Raw genomic sequence first — 18016 nt, 5'->3', positions numbered from 1 at the left:
TTTGAGATATCTCCATACTGCTTTCCACAGAGGTTGTCCTAGTTTGCAGTCCCATCAGCAGTGTATGAGTGTTCCTATCTCTCCACATCCACACCTACATTTATTGTTTTGGTACTTTTTGATAAATGCCATTGTTACTGGAGATAAATGATATCTCATTGTGGTTTTGATTTGCATTTCACTGAGGTTTGGATTAATAATAGCCATTCTAATTGAATATTTTTGAAGTATAAAAGAAGCTTACACCCATCGTATGACTTTGTATGGTCATGACTTTGTATGAACAATTGTAAATATGATCAAAATATAAAATATGTTTGAGCAGCTAGATGATATTTAATAAACATAGATAATAGTCATTTTTATATTCTGAAAGCATGAAACTTTATTTTCACAATCATATAACATGAAAATAATAAAAAGACTGTTTTTAACATTCAATCAAAAAAATTCCAATTATTTTATCCAAGTTACCTGCATAATTATTACCTGATTTTAAAAATTATCTTTCCTTCTTCTCTTGGCTCACTCAATTTTTTTACACTTTGCCTAGATTTTACCTGCAGTAGTCAGCCTATGCTAAGCAACCAAATGAACCTTGGAATGTCCTTTCAAATCATGAACTTTTTTTGATATGGTGATCTATCCTCCTAATCTCTAACATTATTCTTCTTCATTTATTTTTCTTGTAGAGCTGGGGTCTTGCTTTGTTGCCCACACTAGTCTTGAACTCCTGACCTCAAGTGATCCTCCTGTCTTGGCCTCCCAAAGTGCTGGGATTACAGGTGTGAGCCACCGCTCCAGCCTAACATTCTTCTTTAACAAAAAGATAATGTAAGTCTGGATAGCTGGCAAATTTACCCATTCATAATTTGGTTATCCTGCCTCTAAATTCAGGGCTTATTCTCCTTCATCATATCTCTAAATACCATCCATGGCAATGTCAGTAGAAGACATCTGGCAATTGGAAATCTTGTTTTTACTCTTCTGTAGTCATAGCACATGTCAGGATTCAGTATATCCAAAGAATTTCCATAAAGGCTAGTAAAAATGTCTTCTGTGGATAAATTAGTTTAAAAGGAAGAATATAATTGTCTACACAGATTTTGAAGTTTCCCCATTAGCTCTTTCTACCCACTCCTGAAAAATGGACATTTTTAAATGAGAAAGAGAGCTCTGGAGTACATAATTTTTTTACATCACCATTTAAGTTTCAGTATAGAATCTTTAATTACTCTTGAACAATTGGGGGCTAAGTACTGAAGTATTCCCCAGCAAGAGAGAAATAGTTTCTGGGCATTTAGATTCCACATCATGAGAAGGCCATATGACCAGAGATACAACTTTTACTTATTTACAATGGTTATTAGGCATTTTTGAGAATCTAACCTCTGGAGTATACAATAACTGAATAAACCCTTCTGAAATAAACCTGTAAGAAAGAGAAATAATTTGCTTGATTTTGGCTTTTGTATTATAAGAGAAAAAATGTTCCTGGTGAAAGATTAACTTGTTGAATCTACAGAATAAAAAGAAATTATATATTTGGCAAATTCATTAATGTTGCTTCTGGGCTATTTAGATTTAAATTGAATGTATCTTAGTCTCAAAAAAAAATCAATGGTTTCTTACTTTAGGAGAAGTGCAATCCGTTTTACTGTGTCTTTGAACGCATCTTTCACTTGTTTGTTTCGAAGTGTATAAATAAATGGGTTAAGCAAAGGGGCTACTGAAGTAGTGAGCACAGACACCACCTTATTAATGGCCACTCCTTCCTTTGCTGAAGGTTTGATGTAGATAAAGATGCAGCTACCGTAGGTGATGGAAACCACAATCATATGGGAAGAGCAGGTAGAAAAAGCCTTTTTCCTTTGTTGGGCAGAAGGAAATTTCAGAATGGTCTTGATGATGTATGTATAGGAGAGAACTACACATACTAGGGTGATAATGAGTGTGAGCACAGCAAAACTCAGCACAATTCTCTCTATAAATGCTGTGTCTGAGCAGGTTATCTGTAGAATGGGAGATGCATCACAGCCAAAATGATCAATCACATTTGAGTCACAGAATTCTAGCTGAAGGCCTATGCCAAGGGGTGGGAGGATGATTAACAGGCCAGCAAGCCAGCAGCAGAGGACGAATGTAGTGCAGACTCTGTTGTTCATGATGGTTGTATAATGCAGTGGCTTGCAAATGGCCACATAGCGGTCATAGGACATGGCAGCCAGGAGGAAAAATTCTGTTGCTCCAAAAAGGACAACAAAAAATAATTGGGTAGCACAAGCATTATAGGTAACAGTGTTATCTCCAGTTGTCATAGTGTATAAGAATCTAGGAATACAGACAGTGGTGAATGAGACTTCTAAGAAAGAGAAATTTCGGAGAAAAAAGTACATGGGAGTTTTAAGGTGGGAATCCAAAAGTGTGAGGGTGATAATGGTGAGGTTCCCAGTCACACTTAACATGTAGGTGACAAATAAAAATATGAAAAGCACAACTTGTAGTTTTGGGTCATCTGTCAATCCCAGCAGGATGAATGTTGTTATTGCTGTGTGATTTCTCATCACTGCCTTGAGCCAAGTCAAGGGCAATTGTTCCTGAAAAGAGAAGTGTCATAAGAAGCTGGCATTGGAATCTGAATGAAAACATCCTAGCAAGCCAGCTCACATGCACTTAAACTTCTTTTACTTGATAATCAATTTACTAACATAGCTATGCCTTTGACATCTTACTAGGAGGCTTCTACAGGAAATATCTAATATAAATCTTATGCTTATAATTCTCTGATTACAAACCATATTTATAAAGGTGTCAAATAGAAGCAAGACAAAACATAAATCATCGCCGGGCGCGGTGGCTCACGCCTGTAATCCTAGCACTTTGGGAGGCCGAGGCGGGCGGATTGCTCAAGGTCAGGAGTTCGAAACCAGCCTGAGCGAGACCCTGTCTCTACCAAAAATAGAAATAAATTAATTGACCAACTAAAAATATATATACAAAAAATTAGCCGGGCATGGTGGCGCATGCTTGTAGTCCCAGCTACTCGGGAGGCTGAGGCAGTAGGATCACTGAGCCCCGGAGATTGAGGTTGCTGTGAGCCAGGCTGATGCCACGGCACTCACTCTAGCCTGGGCAACAAAGTGAGACTCTGTCTCAAAAAAAAAAAAAAAACAAAACAAACAAACAAACAAACAAAACATAAATCATAAGTCTGGTATGCAGTTTCTCAACAATATTACCTTGAGGTGCAGATATTATTTTTCCTTATCCTGGAAGAAATTATGACAATTTTGAAGTGTTTTTCTCCCATCCTCATCTTTTTTTGCTTTTCCCTACCATACTGAAATTCCCTATATTCAAGACCAAGAAAATAGTTAAATAGTATTTAAATTCTGTTAAATAGCATTTTATGCTGATCATTTAATATTCTTATGATGAATTTTAACAGCAGCACATTCATTTAAAAAGTGTTAGTTCTGGCTGGGCGCAGTGGCTCACACCTGTAATCCTAGCACTCTGGGAGGCCAAGGAGGGCAGATCTCTCAAGATCAGGAGTTCAAAACCAGCCTGAGCAAGGGCTAGACCCTGTCTCTACTATAAATAGAAAGAAATTAATTGACCAACTAATATATATAGAAAAAATTAGTCGGACATGGTGGCGCATGCCTGTAGGCCCAGCTATTCGGGAGGCTGAGGCAGTAGGATCGCTTGAGCCCAGGAGATTGAGGTTGCTGTGAGCTAGGCTGATGCCACAGCACTCACTCTAGCCTGGGCAACAAAGTGAGACTCTGTCTCAAAAAAAAAAAGTGTTAGTTCTAGCTCTTTGTACTTCAAATGATCTCTAAATAAAGGATGAAAAATTTAAAATAGAAAAGTGCATTTTTGTTTTGTTGTCCCCGTATTTAGGTGAATGAAAGTATTTCTAAGGCAGTTTTGGGACTGGGAGAGGGATCCTAAACCCTTTGAAGTGGTATAAAGAAAATTTTTCTAGAACATGAACATAAACCTGACTTAGTTGTTTTGTGATGGTCTGGGTCATGGACAGAGCCCAGAAGAGGAATCTGTGATATTTGCTTTCTTTGCCAGCCAGGCTCACCTGTGCTCTTTGCACTAAATCTTGAGTCTCTCCCAGACATAACTTCATGACCTCTTCTTTGAAAAATTTCTGCTGCTTCCTTCCTCAAATCACCTCTCCCCAACAATTTACTAATTACCTGCCTAATGCAGCTGCTCATGTTCTCTGAGTTTTTGATATATCTACTTGTCCAAGTAATATCTAGGAACCAACAGACCTGTATAAACCAATCTTTGTAAACAAATTATAAAATACCCTACCTTTCTCTTTGGTGTTTATTGCTGTCCATTTCAACACCTCTCTGCAGTTTCAAGCCTTCCTATACACAAATTTATATTTGTCCAGGAATTCCATTAGATGAAGGAGTTTCCCTCTTCTTTATGTCTAAACTACCCTTGTTGAGATTAATATTTCAAGCAGCTGCTCTCAGATATCCATCCTATAAAAGAAAAGGTGATAAATTCATTCTCACAGGGATACCAGTAGTTAGTAATAACTTAATACATGGATCTGCTATATGTCTTTTTGTCTTATTAGTAGGGATTAATTATTAAATGAGCAATTTTAGAAACAACTCAAGGTTTTATAGGAAAACTCTACAAACTTTTACATGAGAGGAAAAACTAATTTCCTATGTATTAAACAATTGCCTTAATTGTACCCGATGTGCATGTACCCAATTGAGAATCAAAAATACTTTAGTCTCCTCTTCTTTCCTAATACTCAAGTAAATAATCAATATTCATTCATTCAAATAAATATTTAATGAATACTTATTATTTACAGAGCATAATATCAAACACTGGAGATCCAGCTATAAACAAGTTGCTGCCTAAAAGGGCTTTCAGACTACAAGTGGCAGATAGTGCATTTTAGTGCATTCTCAGTGACATGGTAATACAAGATAACGTGAAAATGCAACTTTGGGTTTGGGGAAATAACTACTTGTTCCTTGACAATTGCTCTTAGTTATACAGGTAGCTATTCATATTTTCCTATGTTCACTTAGTTTCCTTAGGCTCTTTTCTTTTTACTAAAGTTGGTAGTGTCAGCTGTCACCTAAGGCTGAGTTAGCAAGGCACATTGCTTGGGGGTCACAGACATGCTTTTGAAACAGAGAAAACTGTCCCCTCCCACCCCTGTTCTTGGCTCATGGGAGAAATAGTTTACTGGAGAAATGGGATCTTGCCATGTACTTGCAAAGGGAAGGCTCTGATTGACAGATCAGAGTGTTAGGCCAGGTTCATTTCTGCACTCCTGATTTTTCCCTTTCCTTTTTTCTCGTCCTTTCTTTGTAGACTACTTTAAATCTTTATACCTGCTCTTGACATTCTCATTCCAGTCCTCCTTCTCCTAGGACATTCCTCACTTTTAAAATTATCATATCTTTTATTCTTCTATATTGTTAGGAAAGAGTGGTGAACTCAATAATATTAGCATTTAAATGCTTATTATTTTAATGTTTAAAGTGCCTAAAATATGTTGTCCTTCAGGGACATTGCATTTTAATTTATGAAGATTGTTAAATAAACATTACTTTTTAAAAATCATACAGTAAGGTTTTATTCCAAATTCAAAGCTTCCCTTGGGGTGTCCATTTGATCTGCTAATAAACATTACTTTTAACAATGCAGTTAAGCGTGTAGTGTCAGATCCTTTGGATATAAGATTACTTCCTTTGAAGTTTATCTACAGAAATCATACAAATGTTCTATGTTATATTAGGAAAAATTTACTGGGAATCTGAGAGTTATTTGTTTTTTTAGTTCACAGCAATTAAAGTTTGAAACAATTTTATTAAATAAATAAATTTTGCCACCTTCCTCCCATAAATAGTGTTTTCAATTAACATTAATAGGTAGTCCTTGATGACTTAACCTATGCAAAACTGCATACTCTCACTGTTACTTTGGTAACTGTAAGAGTGATTACAACTCAGTTTTTTCCTTCATAGATTCTGTATTTAGTGAATTTTAAAATATGTTTCAGATACTTTGACCTTACTTTTGTTTGGAACAAACCTCATTTCATTTGGGACAGAGGCTGCTTATAGACTGGATAGTTGAGGTTAAGAAGAGTCTGAATACTGTGCCTCTTCCAAACATGGCAAAAAGTACTTAAATAACTAATGGATAATAAGTTAGGTTTCCTGTAAGGAAATTTCTAATACTGATATTATCTGCCTTATATGATAATTTTGATAATTTTGGGTGGAGTTATGTTTTCCACACACTTTTATACTTTTGTCTATTAAATACTCATATACTGCTGCTGGGACTGCAAACTAGTACAGCCTCTGTGGAAAGCAATATGGAGATACCTCAAAGAGATACAAGTAAAGCTACCATTTGATCTAGCAATCCCATTCCTGGGCATCTACCCAAAGGAAAAGAAGACATTCTATAAAAAAGACATCTGCACTTGAATGTTTATAGCAGCACAATTCACAATTGCAAAGATGTGGAAACAACCCAAGTGCCCATCAATCCATGAGTGGATTAATAAAATGTGGTATATATGTATACCATGGAGTTCTACTTAGCACGGAAAACAATGATGATCTAGCACCTCTTGTGTTATCCTGTATAGATCTGGAGCCCATTCTACTAAGTGAAGTATCACAAGAATGGAAAAACAAGCACCACATGTACTCACCATCAAATTGGTATTAACTGATCAACACTTAAGTGCATATACAGTAAATAACATTCATCAGGTATCGGGCAGATAGGAGGAGGGAGGAGAGGATGGGTACATACACATGTCATGGGTGCGGTCACACCGTCTTGGGGATGGACATGCTGGAAGATCTGACTTGGGTGGGGCAAGGGCAATATATGTAACCTAAACATTTGTACCCTCATAATATGCTGAAATAAAAAAAATAAAAAATAAAAAAGTCATAGGAACAGACATTTTTGTCTCATTCTTGACCTCAGGGAGAAAGCAGTTGGTTTTTTACCATAAAATATGGTTTTAGCTGTAGATTTTTATGTACATGCCTTTAAGAGGTAGATGAAATTTCCTACTATGCCTAGTTTGCTGAGAGTTTTTATCATGAGTGGATGTTGGATTTTGTTGAATACTTTTTATGCTTCTGTTGAGATGATCATTTGGTGTTTCTTTTTTATTCTGTTAATTTGATAAATTGCTTTGTTTGATGTTGAATGTAAACCAGTCTTGAATTTCTAAAATAAATCCCACTTGGTCACACACACACAAATACTAACAGCCTCTTCAACTGACAGTTATGGCCAGCTCTTTCTTTCAAAAGATAAAGTGATCATGGTAGAAAAATTCTAATTTTATGTTCCTTCAGAAAAATGTGTCAGAAATGCTTGTTGACCCCTTTTCTGAAGTATCAATTGTAATGAACTGAATTCCAGATTTTAAAACTGACTGTACTCACCCTCTGCCTACCTTTAAAGAATGTGGAAAAACAACAGGTCATAACAATTAGATACTTACTTTTTTGACAGTTCCTTAAAGGTTTTTGAGGGAGCCAAAATTTGAGGAACATTAAGTGGATGCGGAGGTTTTTGTGCACTTCTGTCTCCAGTCTTGTATTCCGCCTATTTCAACCTTCAACCTCACCCTCCACCCAAGCACAGGCATGTGCATGAACACACACACACCCAGTCACCTGACACACACACAGACACACACACCTTCTCACAGGCAAGTTCAACAACGGACAGTTCTCTTCTAGGCTACAATTGCTACTGATATAAGGAAACCAGTTTCAGTCTCCTCTTCCCTTGCCAAATAAAATGGCTTCTGGTACTAGATTTACCAGTTACTGTGTTAGTTCAAAGGAAGAAAGAGCGATATAGAGAAAAAGAAACACTTCTTTGTAGTTTTGTCAGGGGAATACATCTGATTGTCCTGGGCAGGGAAGCAGGCTTCCCTGCAATTTCTATATTAGCAACATCTCTTTTATATGTTTAGTCTGCTACCAGTGCACAGGGAACATCTGTGTGCACAACAAAATAGTCCTTGGTGACCCAGTTCTAGAGGTTACTAATGATTGGTGGCAGTCTAATCAACAAAGTAAAAACACATGTAGCAATGGGAACAAAGTCCTCAGAGACACAGATTTTGGCAAACTCCTGATTGCTCTGTGCATGAAGTTCAAATGTGGGAGCCAGAAGGCTCTGGAAGATTTCAAGCAAGTACTTAATTAATTAAAATATTGTTTTTGGATAATGTATATGTGATATTGCTCAGGATAAATAATATGGAGTAGAGATTAGAAACAGGATATTATTAGGCAGTTGTCAAGATAATTCATGTTGAGAGATTAACATTTTAGATTAGAACAATGACAGTAATGACAGGAATATATGTCAGCAACAACTTTGTGATGGAAGAAACTGATAATATTGAGTGACTGAAATAGGGGATCTAGAAGGAGGAACCAAGAACAGAGTAGCACAGACATAAACATTTATGAATACATGTGGTAAAAATACACCTAATGCCAGTGAGAATGGCCTGTATCAAAAAGTCCCAAAATAACAAATGCTGGTGTGGATGTGGAGAGATTGCAACACTCTTACAGTGCCAGTAGGACTGCAAATTAGCACAACCTCTGTGGAAAGTAATTTGGAGATACCTCAAAGAGCTAAAAATAAAAATACCATTTGATCTAGCAATCCCATTACTAGGCATCTACCCAAAGGAAAAAAAGACATTCTATTAAAAAGACATCTGCACTTGAATGTTTATAGCAGCACAATTCACAATTGTAAAGATGTGGAAACAACCCAAATGCCCAGCAATACATGAATGGATTAATAAAATGTGATATATGTATAGCGTGGAATACTACTCAACTACAAAAAACAATGGTGATCTAGCACTTCTTATATTATCCTGAGTAGAGATTGAGCCCATCCTTCACGAGCTACCACAAGGATGGAATGAGGTATCACAAGGATGGAAAAACATGCACCACATGTACTTGCCATCAAATTGGTATTAACTGATCCATACTGAGGTGCTCAAATGGTAGTGATACTCATTGGGTGCCGGTCAAGTAGCGGGTTGGGGGTAATACACAGCTAAAGTGTGGGGGAGGGACATGCTTGTGGCCCTGACATGGGCAAGGCAAATGCATTTCATGTAAATAAAATGTTTGTACCCCAATAATATCCTGAATTAAAAAAATGTACTCCTTCCATATGAAATTCCTCTAAGCTACATATTAATATAAAATTATATCTCACAATGTTCTGAATATTTTCAGTGTTCAAACAGGAAAACGAGAAGCCATGATCAATTTGAGTAATAATTTGGTTATTTTTAAGAACTTAGTTGGGTTTAAGACTGACCACTACTGCTAGCTCCATACTGAGGCTTTAAAGACTTGATACAATACCAACCTTTTGCATTTCATCTGAGTGAGTGGGTGAACAAGAGGAGAAAACTTCATTATCCAGAACAAAAGTAAATGATTATCTTTTATGAACCCACTTTATACAAATATTGATCCTGTCCAGATGTACCTGGTTTTTGAATGGTGAATTGTGTGGGATTTTTTTTTAATGTTTAGAATATTCTTAACTTTCCCTATCATCATCTAAAGCAAACAGTGAGATTAATAGGCATAAAATCCTTTTGCTATGAATTTCACAATTCAAGTTAAGTGATGAACCCAACTACTAAGTAAATACATATCTGCTTAAATTAATTGTGAGAGACAACCTAGAGAACATTTAATGAAGTTTGTTGTTGTTTTAGAAATTTTAAATATAAAGAGAAGAAAAGCCTTGGAGAATATATTTTTATTTTCCCTGAGTAATTCTGAAATATGAAACAAGCTTATACCTGTACTATGGCCATGACCTTTTATGAAAAGTTTTAAATATGATCAAAATTTTAAATATGTTTGAGCAACTGGATGATGTTTAATGAACTTAGATAGTTGTATATGCACTGTGAAATCACAAAACTTTATTTTTACAATTACAGAACATGAAAACAATAAAACACCTTTTACTATTTAGTAAAAGGAATTTCAATTGTTTGATTCAAGTTACTTGCATAACCGTTAAGTGTTTTTCCTTCTCTCTCCTTCTTCTCTAGGCAAATCCCCCCCCCCCCATATGCCTGGATTTTAACTTTATAATTTAGCCTATTGTAAGCAGCCAAATGCACCTTAGAATGTCCTTCCCAACTTATGAACTTTTTTGATATGTTGATCAATCCTCTCAATTTCTAACATTAGTCTTAAATGAAAGGATAATGTACATCTGGATGGCTGGAGAACTTACTCAACCAAGATTTCATTATCTGGCCTCTGAATTCAGGACTTGCTCTCCTTCAGTCTGTCTAAACACCATTAATGACAATGTCAGTAAAAGACATCCAGCTTCAAGGTATATTACAAGGACATAATAACCAAAACATTATGGTACTGGCACAAGAATAGAAACATAGACTAATGGAACAGGACTGAGAAATCAGACATAAAACTATACTGTTTTTCTTAGTGGTTGTACTAATTTACATTCCCATCATCAGTGCATCAATTCTCCTTTCTCCTCATTTTCACCAGCATTTGCTATATTTTGTCCTTTTTATAATAGCCATTGCAACTGGGGTAAGGTGATATTGTGGTTTTGGTTTGCATTTCCCTAATGATTAGTAAGGTTAAACATTTTTTCATATACCTGTTGGCCATTTGTATATCTTCTTTTGAGAGGCATCTATTCAGATCATTTGCTCATTTTTAATAGGATTAATTATTAATTTTTGTTATTGAGTTGTTTGAATTTCTTATAAGCTCTGGATATTAGCCCCTTGTCAGATGTATAATTTACAAATATTTCCCCCCAGTCTGTAGGTTGTCTCTGTACTCTTTTGATTTTTTCCTTGCTGTGCAGAAGACATATAGTTTGATATAATCCAATTTGTCTATATTTTGTTTTCTTTCCTGTGCTTTTGAGTTTCTATCTAAAAAATTCTTGTCCAGAATGATGTCATGTAGCATTTTCCCTATGTTTTCTCCTGGTTGTTTCATATTTGGGGTCTTATATTTGAAGTTTGAATAATTTTGAGTTGAGTTTTGTATATGGTGAGAGATAGAAGTTTAGTCTCATTCCTTTGCTTTTGGATATCCAGTTTTCCCAGCACCATTTATTGAAGAGACTGTTTTCCTATGCGGTATGTTCCTGGCACCTTCATTGAAAATCAGTTGGCTGTGAATGCATGGATTTATTTGTGTTCTCTATTCTGTTCCATCAGGCTATCTGTCTGTTTTTATAACTATATCATGCTCTTTGGGTTACTATAGCTTTGTAGTATGTTTTGAAACCAGGTAGTGTGATGTGTCTAGCTTTGTTCTTTTTGTTCAGGATTGCTTTGGCTATTCGGGGTCTTTCATGATTTTATACAAATTTTAGAATTATTTCTCTATTTCTGTGGAAACTATCATCGATATTTTGATAGGAATTACATTAAATCTGTAGATTGCTTTGGGTAATAAGGACACTTTAATACTATTAATTCTTCCAGTTTATGAACATAGGATATATTTCTTTTTATTAGTGCTTTCTTCAATTTCTTTCATAAATGTTTTATAGTTTTCATTGTAGAGATATTTTATAATCTTGATTAAATTTATTGTAGGTATTTTACTTTTTCATAGCTATTGCAAATGAGAATGTTTTCTCAATTTCTTTTTCAGATGGTTTGCTATTAGCATATTGAAATGCTACTGATTTTTGTATGTTGATTTTGTATTCTGCAACTTTACTGAATTTATTTATTAGTTCTAACAGTTTTTGATAGAATCTTTATGGTTTTTTATATTTATGATCGTGTTGCCTAAAATCAAGAACATTCTGATTTCTTCCTTTCAGGATAATCCTGGCCTTTTAGAATGTGTTTGGAAGCATTCCCCAATTTTTGATTTTTTGGAATAATTTGTGAAGTATTGGTATTCTTCTTAACATGTTTGGTAGAATTCAGCAAAGTCATTAGGTCTTGGGAGATTTTTTTATTATGGCTTCAATCTTGTTACTTGTTGTAGGTCTTTTCAGATTTTGTATTTATTCTTTTTATTTTGGCATATTATGGGGGTACAGATTTTAAGGTTTCAATAAATGCCCTTTTTCCCCCTCCCTCCACAAGTCTGAGTTTCCAGCATGACCATCCCCCAGATGGTGCACATCTCACTCATTATATATGTATATATCCGTCCCCCTCACCCCTGCCCAATAACCTATTACTGTAGTACCTATGTGTCCACTTAGGTGCTGCTCAGTTAATACCAGTTTGCTGGTGAGTACATGTGGTGCTTGTTTTTCCATTCTTGGGATACTTCACTTAGTAGTATGGGTTCCAGCTCTAACCAGGAAAATATAAGATGTGCTATATCACCGTTGTTTCTTAGAGCTGAATAGTGCTCCATGGTATACATATACCACATTATATTAATCCATTGTTGGATTGATGGGCACTTGGGCTGTTTCCACAGCCTTGCAATTATGAATTGTGCTGCTATAAACATTCGAGTGTAGGTGTCTTTTTTGTAGAGTGTCATTGGATCATTTGGGTAGATGCCCAGCAATGGGATTGCTGGATCAAATGGTAGATTCACTTGTATCGCTTTAAGATATCTCCATATTGCTTTCCACAGAGGTTGAACTAGTTTGCAGTCCCACCAGCTGTGTAAGAGTGTTCCTCTCTCTCTGCAACCACGCTAGCATTTACTGTTTGGAGATTTTTTGATAAAGGCCATTCTCACTGGGGTTCAGTGATATCTCATTGTGGTTTTGATTTGCATTTCCCTGATGATTAGAGATGTTGAGCATTTTTTCATATGTTTGTTGGCCATTCTTCTGTCTTCTTTAGAAAAGTTTCTGTTCAAGTCCTTTGCCCACTTTTTAAAAGGGTTATTTGATTTTCGTGAGTTCTAAGTATATTCTAGTTATCATCCCCTTATCGGATGCGTAGGATGCAAACATTTTCTCGTATTCTGTAGGTTGTCTGTTTACTTTCATGACTATTTCTTTGGCTGTGCAGAAGCTTTTTAGTTTGATCATGTCCCATTTATTTATTTTTGTTGCTGCTGTGATTGCCTTTTGGGACTTCTTCATAAATTCTTTGCCTAGGTTGATGTCTAGGAGAGTGTTTCCAACATTTTCCTCTAGAATTCTAATAGTTTCATACCTTGGGTTTAAGTCCATTATCCAGCGTGAGATGATTTTTGTGAGAGGTGAAAGGTGTGGGTCCTGCTTTAGCCTTCTACAGGTGGCTATCCAGTTTTCCCAGCACCATTTATTGAAAAGGGATTCTTTTCCCCAGCATATGTTTTTGTCTGCTTTGTCAAAGATTACATGGCTATATGAGGATGATTTTATATCAGGATTCTCACATCTGTTCCACTGGTCAATATTCCTATTTTTGTGCCAATAACAGATTGTTTTAATTACTACAGCTTTGTAGTATAGTTTGATATCTGGCATATTAATACCTCCCATTTTGTTTTTGTTGCCTAGATTGCTCTTGATATTAGGGGTCTTCTTTGGTTCCATATGAAGCGTAAAATTATTTTTTCTACATCTGTGAAGAATGCTGATGGGATTTTAATAGGTATTGCATTGAATCTGTAGATCAGTTTGGGTAGTCAGACATTTTAATGATGCGAGTCTGCCGATCCATGAGCATGGAATGGATTTCCATCTGTTTACATCCTCTGCTATTTCCGTCCTCAGTGTTTCATAGTTCTCCCTGTAGAGGTCTTTTACCTCCTTGGTTAAGTATATTCCTAGGTACTTTAATTTCTTTGTTGCTATTGAGAAGGGTATTGAGTCTTTGATTTGGTTCTCAATTAGATTGTTGTTGGCGTATATGAATGCCTCTGATTTCTGCGTATTGATTTTGTATCCTGAGACTTTACTAAATTCGTTGATCAGTTCCAGGAGTGTCTTGGTTGAATCTTTGGGGTTTTCTAGATATAATATCGTATCATCAGCAAAGAGTGAAAGTTTGATCTCTTCTGCCCCTATTTGGATACCTTTAATTCCACTTTCCTGTCTGATTGCTGTAGCTAGGACTTCCAGCACTATGTTGAATAGAAGTGGAGATAGTGGGCAGCCTTGTCTGGTTCCAGTTCTAAGTGGGAATGCTTTCAATTTTTCCCCATTCAGTATGATGTTGGCTATGGGTCTATCATATAGGGCTTGTATCATTTTTAGGTATGTTCCCTTTATGCCTATTTTATTAAGTGTTCGTATCATGAAAGGGTGTTGAATTTTGTCAAAAGCTTTTTCTGCATCTATTGAAAGAATGATGTGGTCTTTGTTTTTGCTTCTGTTTATGTGGTGAATTGCATTTATAGATTTACGTATGTTGAACCATCCCTGCATCCCTGGGATGAAGCCCACTTGTTCGTGATGGATTATTTTTTTGATAAGCATGTGGATTCGGTTAGCTAAGATTTTGTTGAAAATTTTTGCATCTATATTCCTTAGGGATATTGATTCATTAGCGTAGTTTCTTTTTTTTTGCACCCTTTCCTGGTTTTGGTATCAGAGTAATATTTGCTTCATAAAAGGTGTCGGGGAGGTTTCCGTTCTTCTCGATGTTGTGGAATATTTTCTGCAAGATAGGTACTAGTTCTTCTTTGTAAGTGTGGTAAAATTCAAGTGTGAAGCCATCTGGACCGGGACTTTTCTTTTTAGGGAGATTTTTTTTTTTTTATTTCGGCATATTATGGGGGTACAGATTTTAAGGTTTCAATAAATGCCCATATCCCCCCCTCCCCCCACAAGTCTGAGTCTCCATCATGACCATCCCCCAGATGGTGCACATTTGACTCATTATGTATGTATATACCTGCCCACCTCCCCCCTCCCACCTGCCCAATACCCTATTACTGTAGTACCTATGTGTCCACTTAGGTGCTGCTCAGTTAATACCAGTTTGCTGGAGAATATATCTGGTGCTTGTTTCTCCATTCTTGGGATACTTTACTTAGTAGTATGGGTTCCAGCCCTAACCAGGAAAATATAAGATGTGCTATATTACCATTGTTTCTTAGAGCTGAATAGTACTCCATGGTATACATCTACCACATTATATTAATCCATTGTTGGATTGATGGGCACTTGGGCTGTTTCCACAGCCTTGCAATTATGAATTGTGCTGCTATAAACATTCGAGTGTAGGTGTCTTTTTTGTAGAGTGTCATTGGATCATTTGGGTAGATGCCCAGCAATGGGATTGCTGGATCAAATGGTAGATTCACTTGTATCGCTTTAAGGTATCTCCATATTGCTTTCCACAGAGGTTGAACTAGTTTGCAGTCCCACCAGCAGTGTAGGAGTGTTCCTCTCTCTCCGCAACCACGCCAGCATTTACTGTTTGGAGATTTTTTGATAAAGGCCATTCTCACTGGGGTTCAGTGATATCTCATTGTGGTTTTGATTTGCATTTCCCTGATGATTAGAGATGTTGAGCATTTTTTCATATGTTTGTTGGCCATTCTTCTGTCTTCTTTAGAAAAGTTTCTGTTCAAGTCCTTTCCCCACTTTTTAATGGGGTTATTTGATTTTTTCTTCCTGATTTTCATGAGTTCTAAGTATATTCTAGTTATCATCCCCTTATCGGATGCATAGGTTGCAAAAATTTTCTCCCTTTCTGTAGGCTGTCTGTTTACTTTCATGACTGTTTCTTTGGCTGTGCAGAAGCTTTGTACTTTAATCACGTCCCATTTATTTATTTTTGTTGCTGCTGTGATTGCCTTTGGGGACTTCTTCATAAACTCTTTGTTCAGGCCGATGTCTAGGAGAGTGTTTCCAACTTTTTCCTCTAGAGTTCTAATAGTTTCATACCTTAGGTTTAAGTCTGTTATCCAGCGTGAGTTGGTTTTTGTGAGAGGTGAAAGGTGTGGGTCCTGCTTTAGCCTTCTACAGGTGGCTATCCAGTTTTCCCAGCACTATTTATTGAAAAGGGATTCTTTTCCCCAGCGTATGTTTTTGTCTGCTTTGTCAAAGATTAGATGGCTATATGAGGATGATTTTATATCAGGATTCTCACATCTGTTCCACTGGTCAATATTCCTATTTTTGTGCCAATACCATATTGATTTAATTACTACAGCTTTGTAGTATAGTTTGATATCTGGCATATTAATACCTCCCATTTTGTTTTTGTTGCCTAGATTGCTCTTGATATTAGGGGTCTTCTTTGGTTCCATATGAAGCGTAAAATTATTTTTTCTACATCTGTGAAGAATGCTGATGGGATTTTAATAGGTATTGCATTGAATCTGTAGATCAGTTTGTGTAGTATAGACATTTTGATGATATTGAGTCTGCCGATCCACGAGCATGGTATGGATTTCCATCTGTTTATATCCTCTGCTATTTCCTTCCTCAGTGTTTCATAGTCCTCCCTGTAGAGGTCTTTTACGTCCTTGGTTAAGTATATTCCTAGGTACTTTAATTTCTTTGTTGCTGTTGTGAAGGGAATTGAGTCTTTGATTTGGTTCTCAATTAGATTGTTGTTGGCGTATATGAATGCCTCTGATTTCTGTGTATTGATTTTGTATCCTGAGACTTTACTAAATTTATTGATCAGTTCCAGGGGTTTCTTGGTTGAATCTTTGGGGTTTTCTAGATACAATATCATATCATCAGCAAAGAGTGAAAGTTTGATCTCTTCTGCCCCTATTTGGATATCTTTGATTCCATTTTCCTGTCTGATTGCTGTAGTCAAGACTTCCAGCACTATGTTGAACAGAAGTGGAGATAGTGGGCAGCCTTGTCTGGTTCCAGTTCTAAGTGGGAATGATTTCAATTTTTCCCCATTCAGTATGATGTTGGCTATGGGTCTGTCATATATGACTTGTGTCATTTTTCGGTATGCCCCTTCTATGCCTATTTTCTTAAGTGTTCATATCATGAAAGGATGTTTAATTTTGTCAAAAGCTTTTTCTGCATCTATTGAAAGAATGATGTGGTCTTTGTTTTTGCTTCTGTTTATGTGGTGAATTGCATTTATAGATTTACGTATGTTGAACCATCCCTGCATCCCTGGAATGAAGCCCACTTTTTCGTGATGGATTATTTTTTTGATAAGTGTCTGGATTCGGTTAGCTAAGATTTTGTTGAAAATTTTTGCATCTATATTCCTTAGGGATATTGGTCTGTAGTTTTCTTTTTTTTTTGCATCCTTTCCTCGTTTTGGTATCAGAGTAATATTCGCTTCATAAAAGGTGTCGGGGAGGTTTCCGTTCTTCTCGATGTTGTGGAATATTTTCTGCAAGATAGGTACTAGTTCTTCTTTGTAAGTATGGTAAAATTCAGGTGTGAAGCCATCTGGACCGGGACTTTTCTTTTTAGGGAGATTTTTAATTGTTGTTTGTATTTCAGCTGTTGAGATTGGTCTGTTCAGGGAATCTATTTCTCCCTAGTTTAGCCTAGGAAGGTTGTGTGTTTCTAGAAATTTGTTTATTTCCTCCACATTTTCTAGTTTGTGTGCATAAAGATTTTTGTAGTATTCATAAATTGTATCTTGTATCTCTTTGGGATCAGTTGTGATATCTCCTTTTTTATTCCTGATGGAGCTTATTAGAGATTTCTCTTTTCTGCTTTTCGTTAGCTTAGCCAATGGTGTGTCAATTTTGTTTATTTTTTCAAAGAACCAACTTTTTGTTTTATTAATCTCCTGAATAGCTTCCCTGTTTTCAATTTCGTTTAGTTCTGATTTGATCTTGTTGATTTTACTTCTTCTGCTGGGTTTGGGGTTGGTCTGTTCTTCTTTTTCCAGCTCTTTGAGTTGTTTCATTAGATTGTCTATTTGTGATCTTCTTGTCTTTTTGTTATAGGCCTTTATGGAGATAAACTTTCCTCTCAGAACTGCTTTAGCTGTGTCCCAGAGGAGTTGATAACTTGTCTCTCCATTGTTGTTTTCTTCATAGATTTTTTA

The 18016-nt window shown here is 36.2% G+C and overlaps 1 protein-coding gene across 1 annotated transcript; it reads right to left on the bottom strand.

Annotated features, from left to right (window-relative positions):
- Positions 1–1628: 1628 nt before the first annotated feature.
- On the bottom strand, positions 1629–2564 carry LOC105865721 (olfactory receptor 6C2-like). Its single transcript, XM_012754527.2, has one exon. It carries the CDS (start codon positions 2562–2564, stop codon positions 1629–1631), a length of 936 nt encoding a protein of 311 aa, XP_012609981.1.
- Between the last annotated feature and the right edge of the window lie 15452 nt (positions 2565–18016).

Source organism: Microcebus murinus, chromosome 10 (genome assembly GCF_040939455.1).
Source record: "Microcebus murinus isolate Inina chromosome 10, M.murinus_Inina_mat1.0, whole genome shotgun sequence".
Lineage (NCBI taxonomy): Eukaryota > Metazoa > Chordata > Mammalia > Primates > Cheirogaleidae > Microcebus > Microcebus murinus.
Note: the sequence above shows the minus strand (reverse complement) of the source record. Positions and strands in the feature narration are given on the sequence as shown.

Coding starts and splice junctions, on each gene's coding strand:
- LOC105865721 (XM_012754527.2), bottom strand. CDS start 2,564: ATGAGAAATCACACAGCAATAACAACATTCATCCTGCTGGGATTGACA.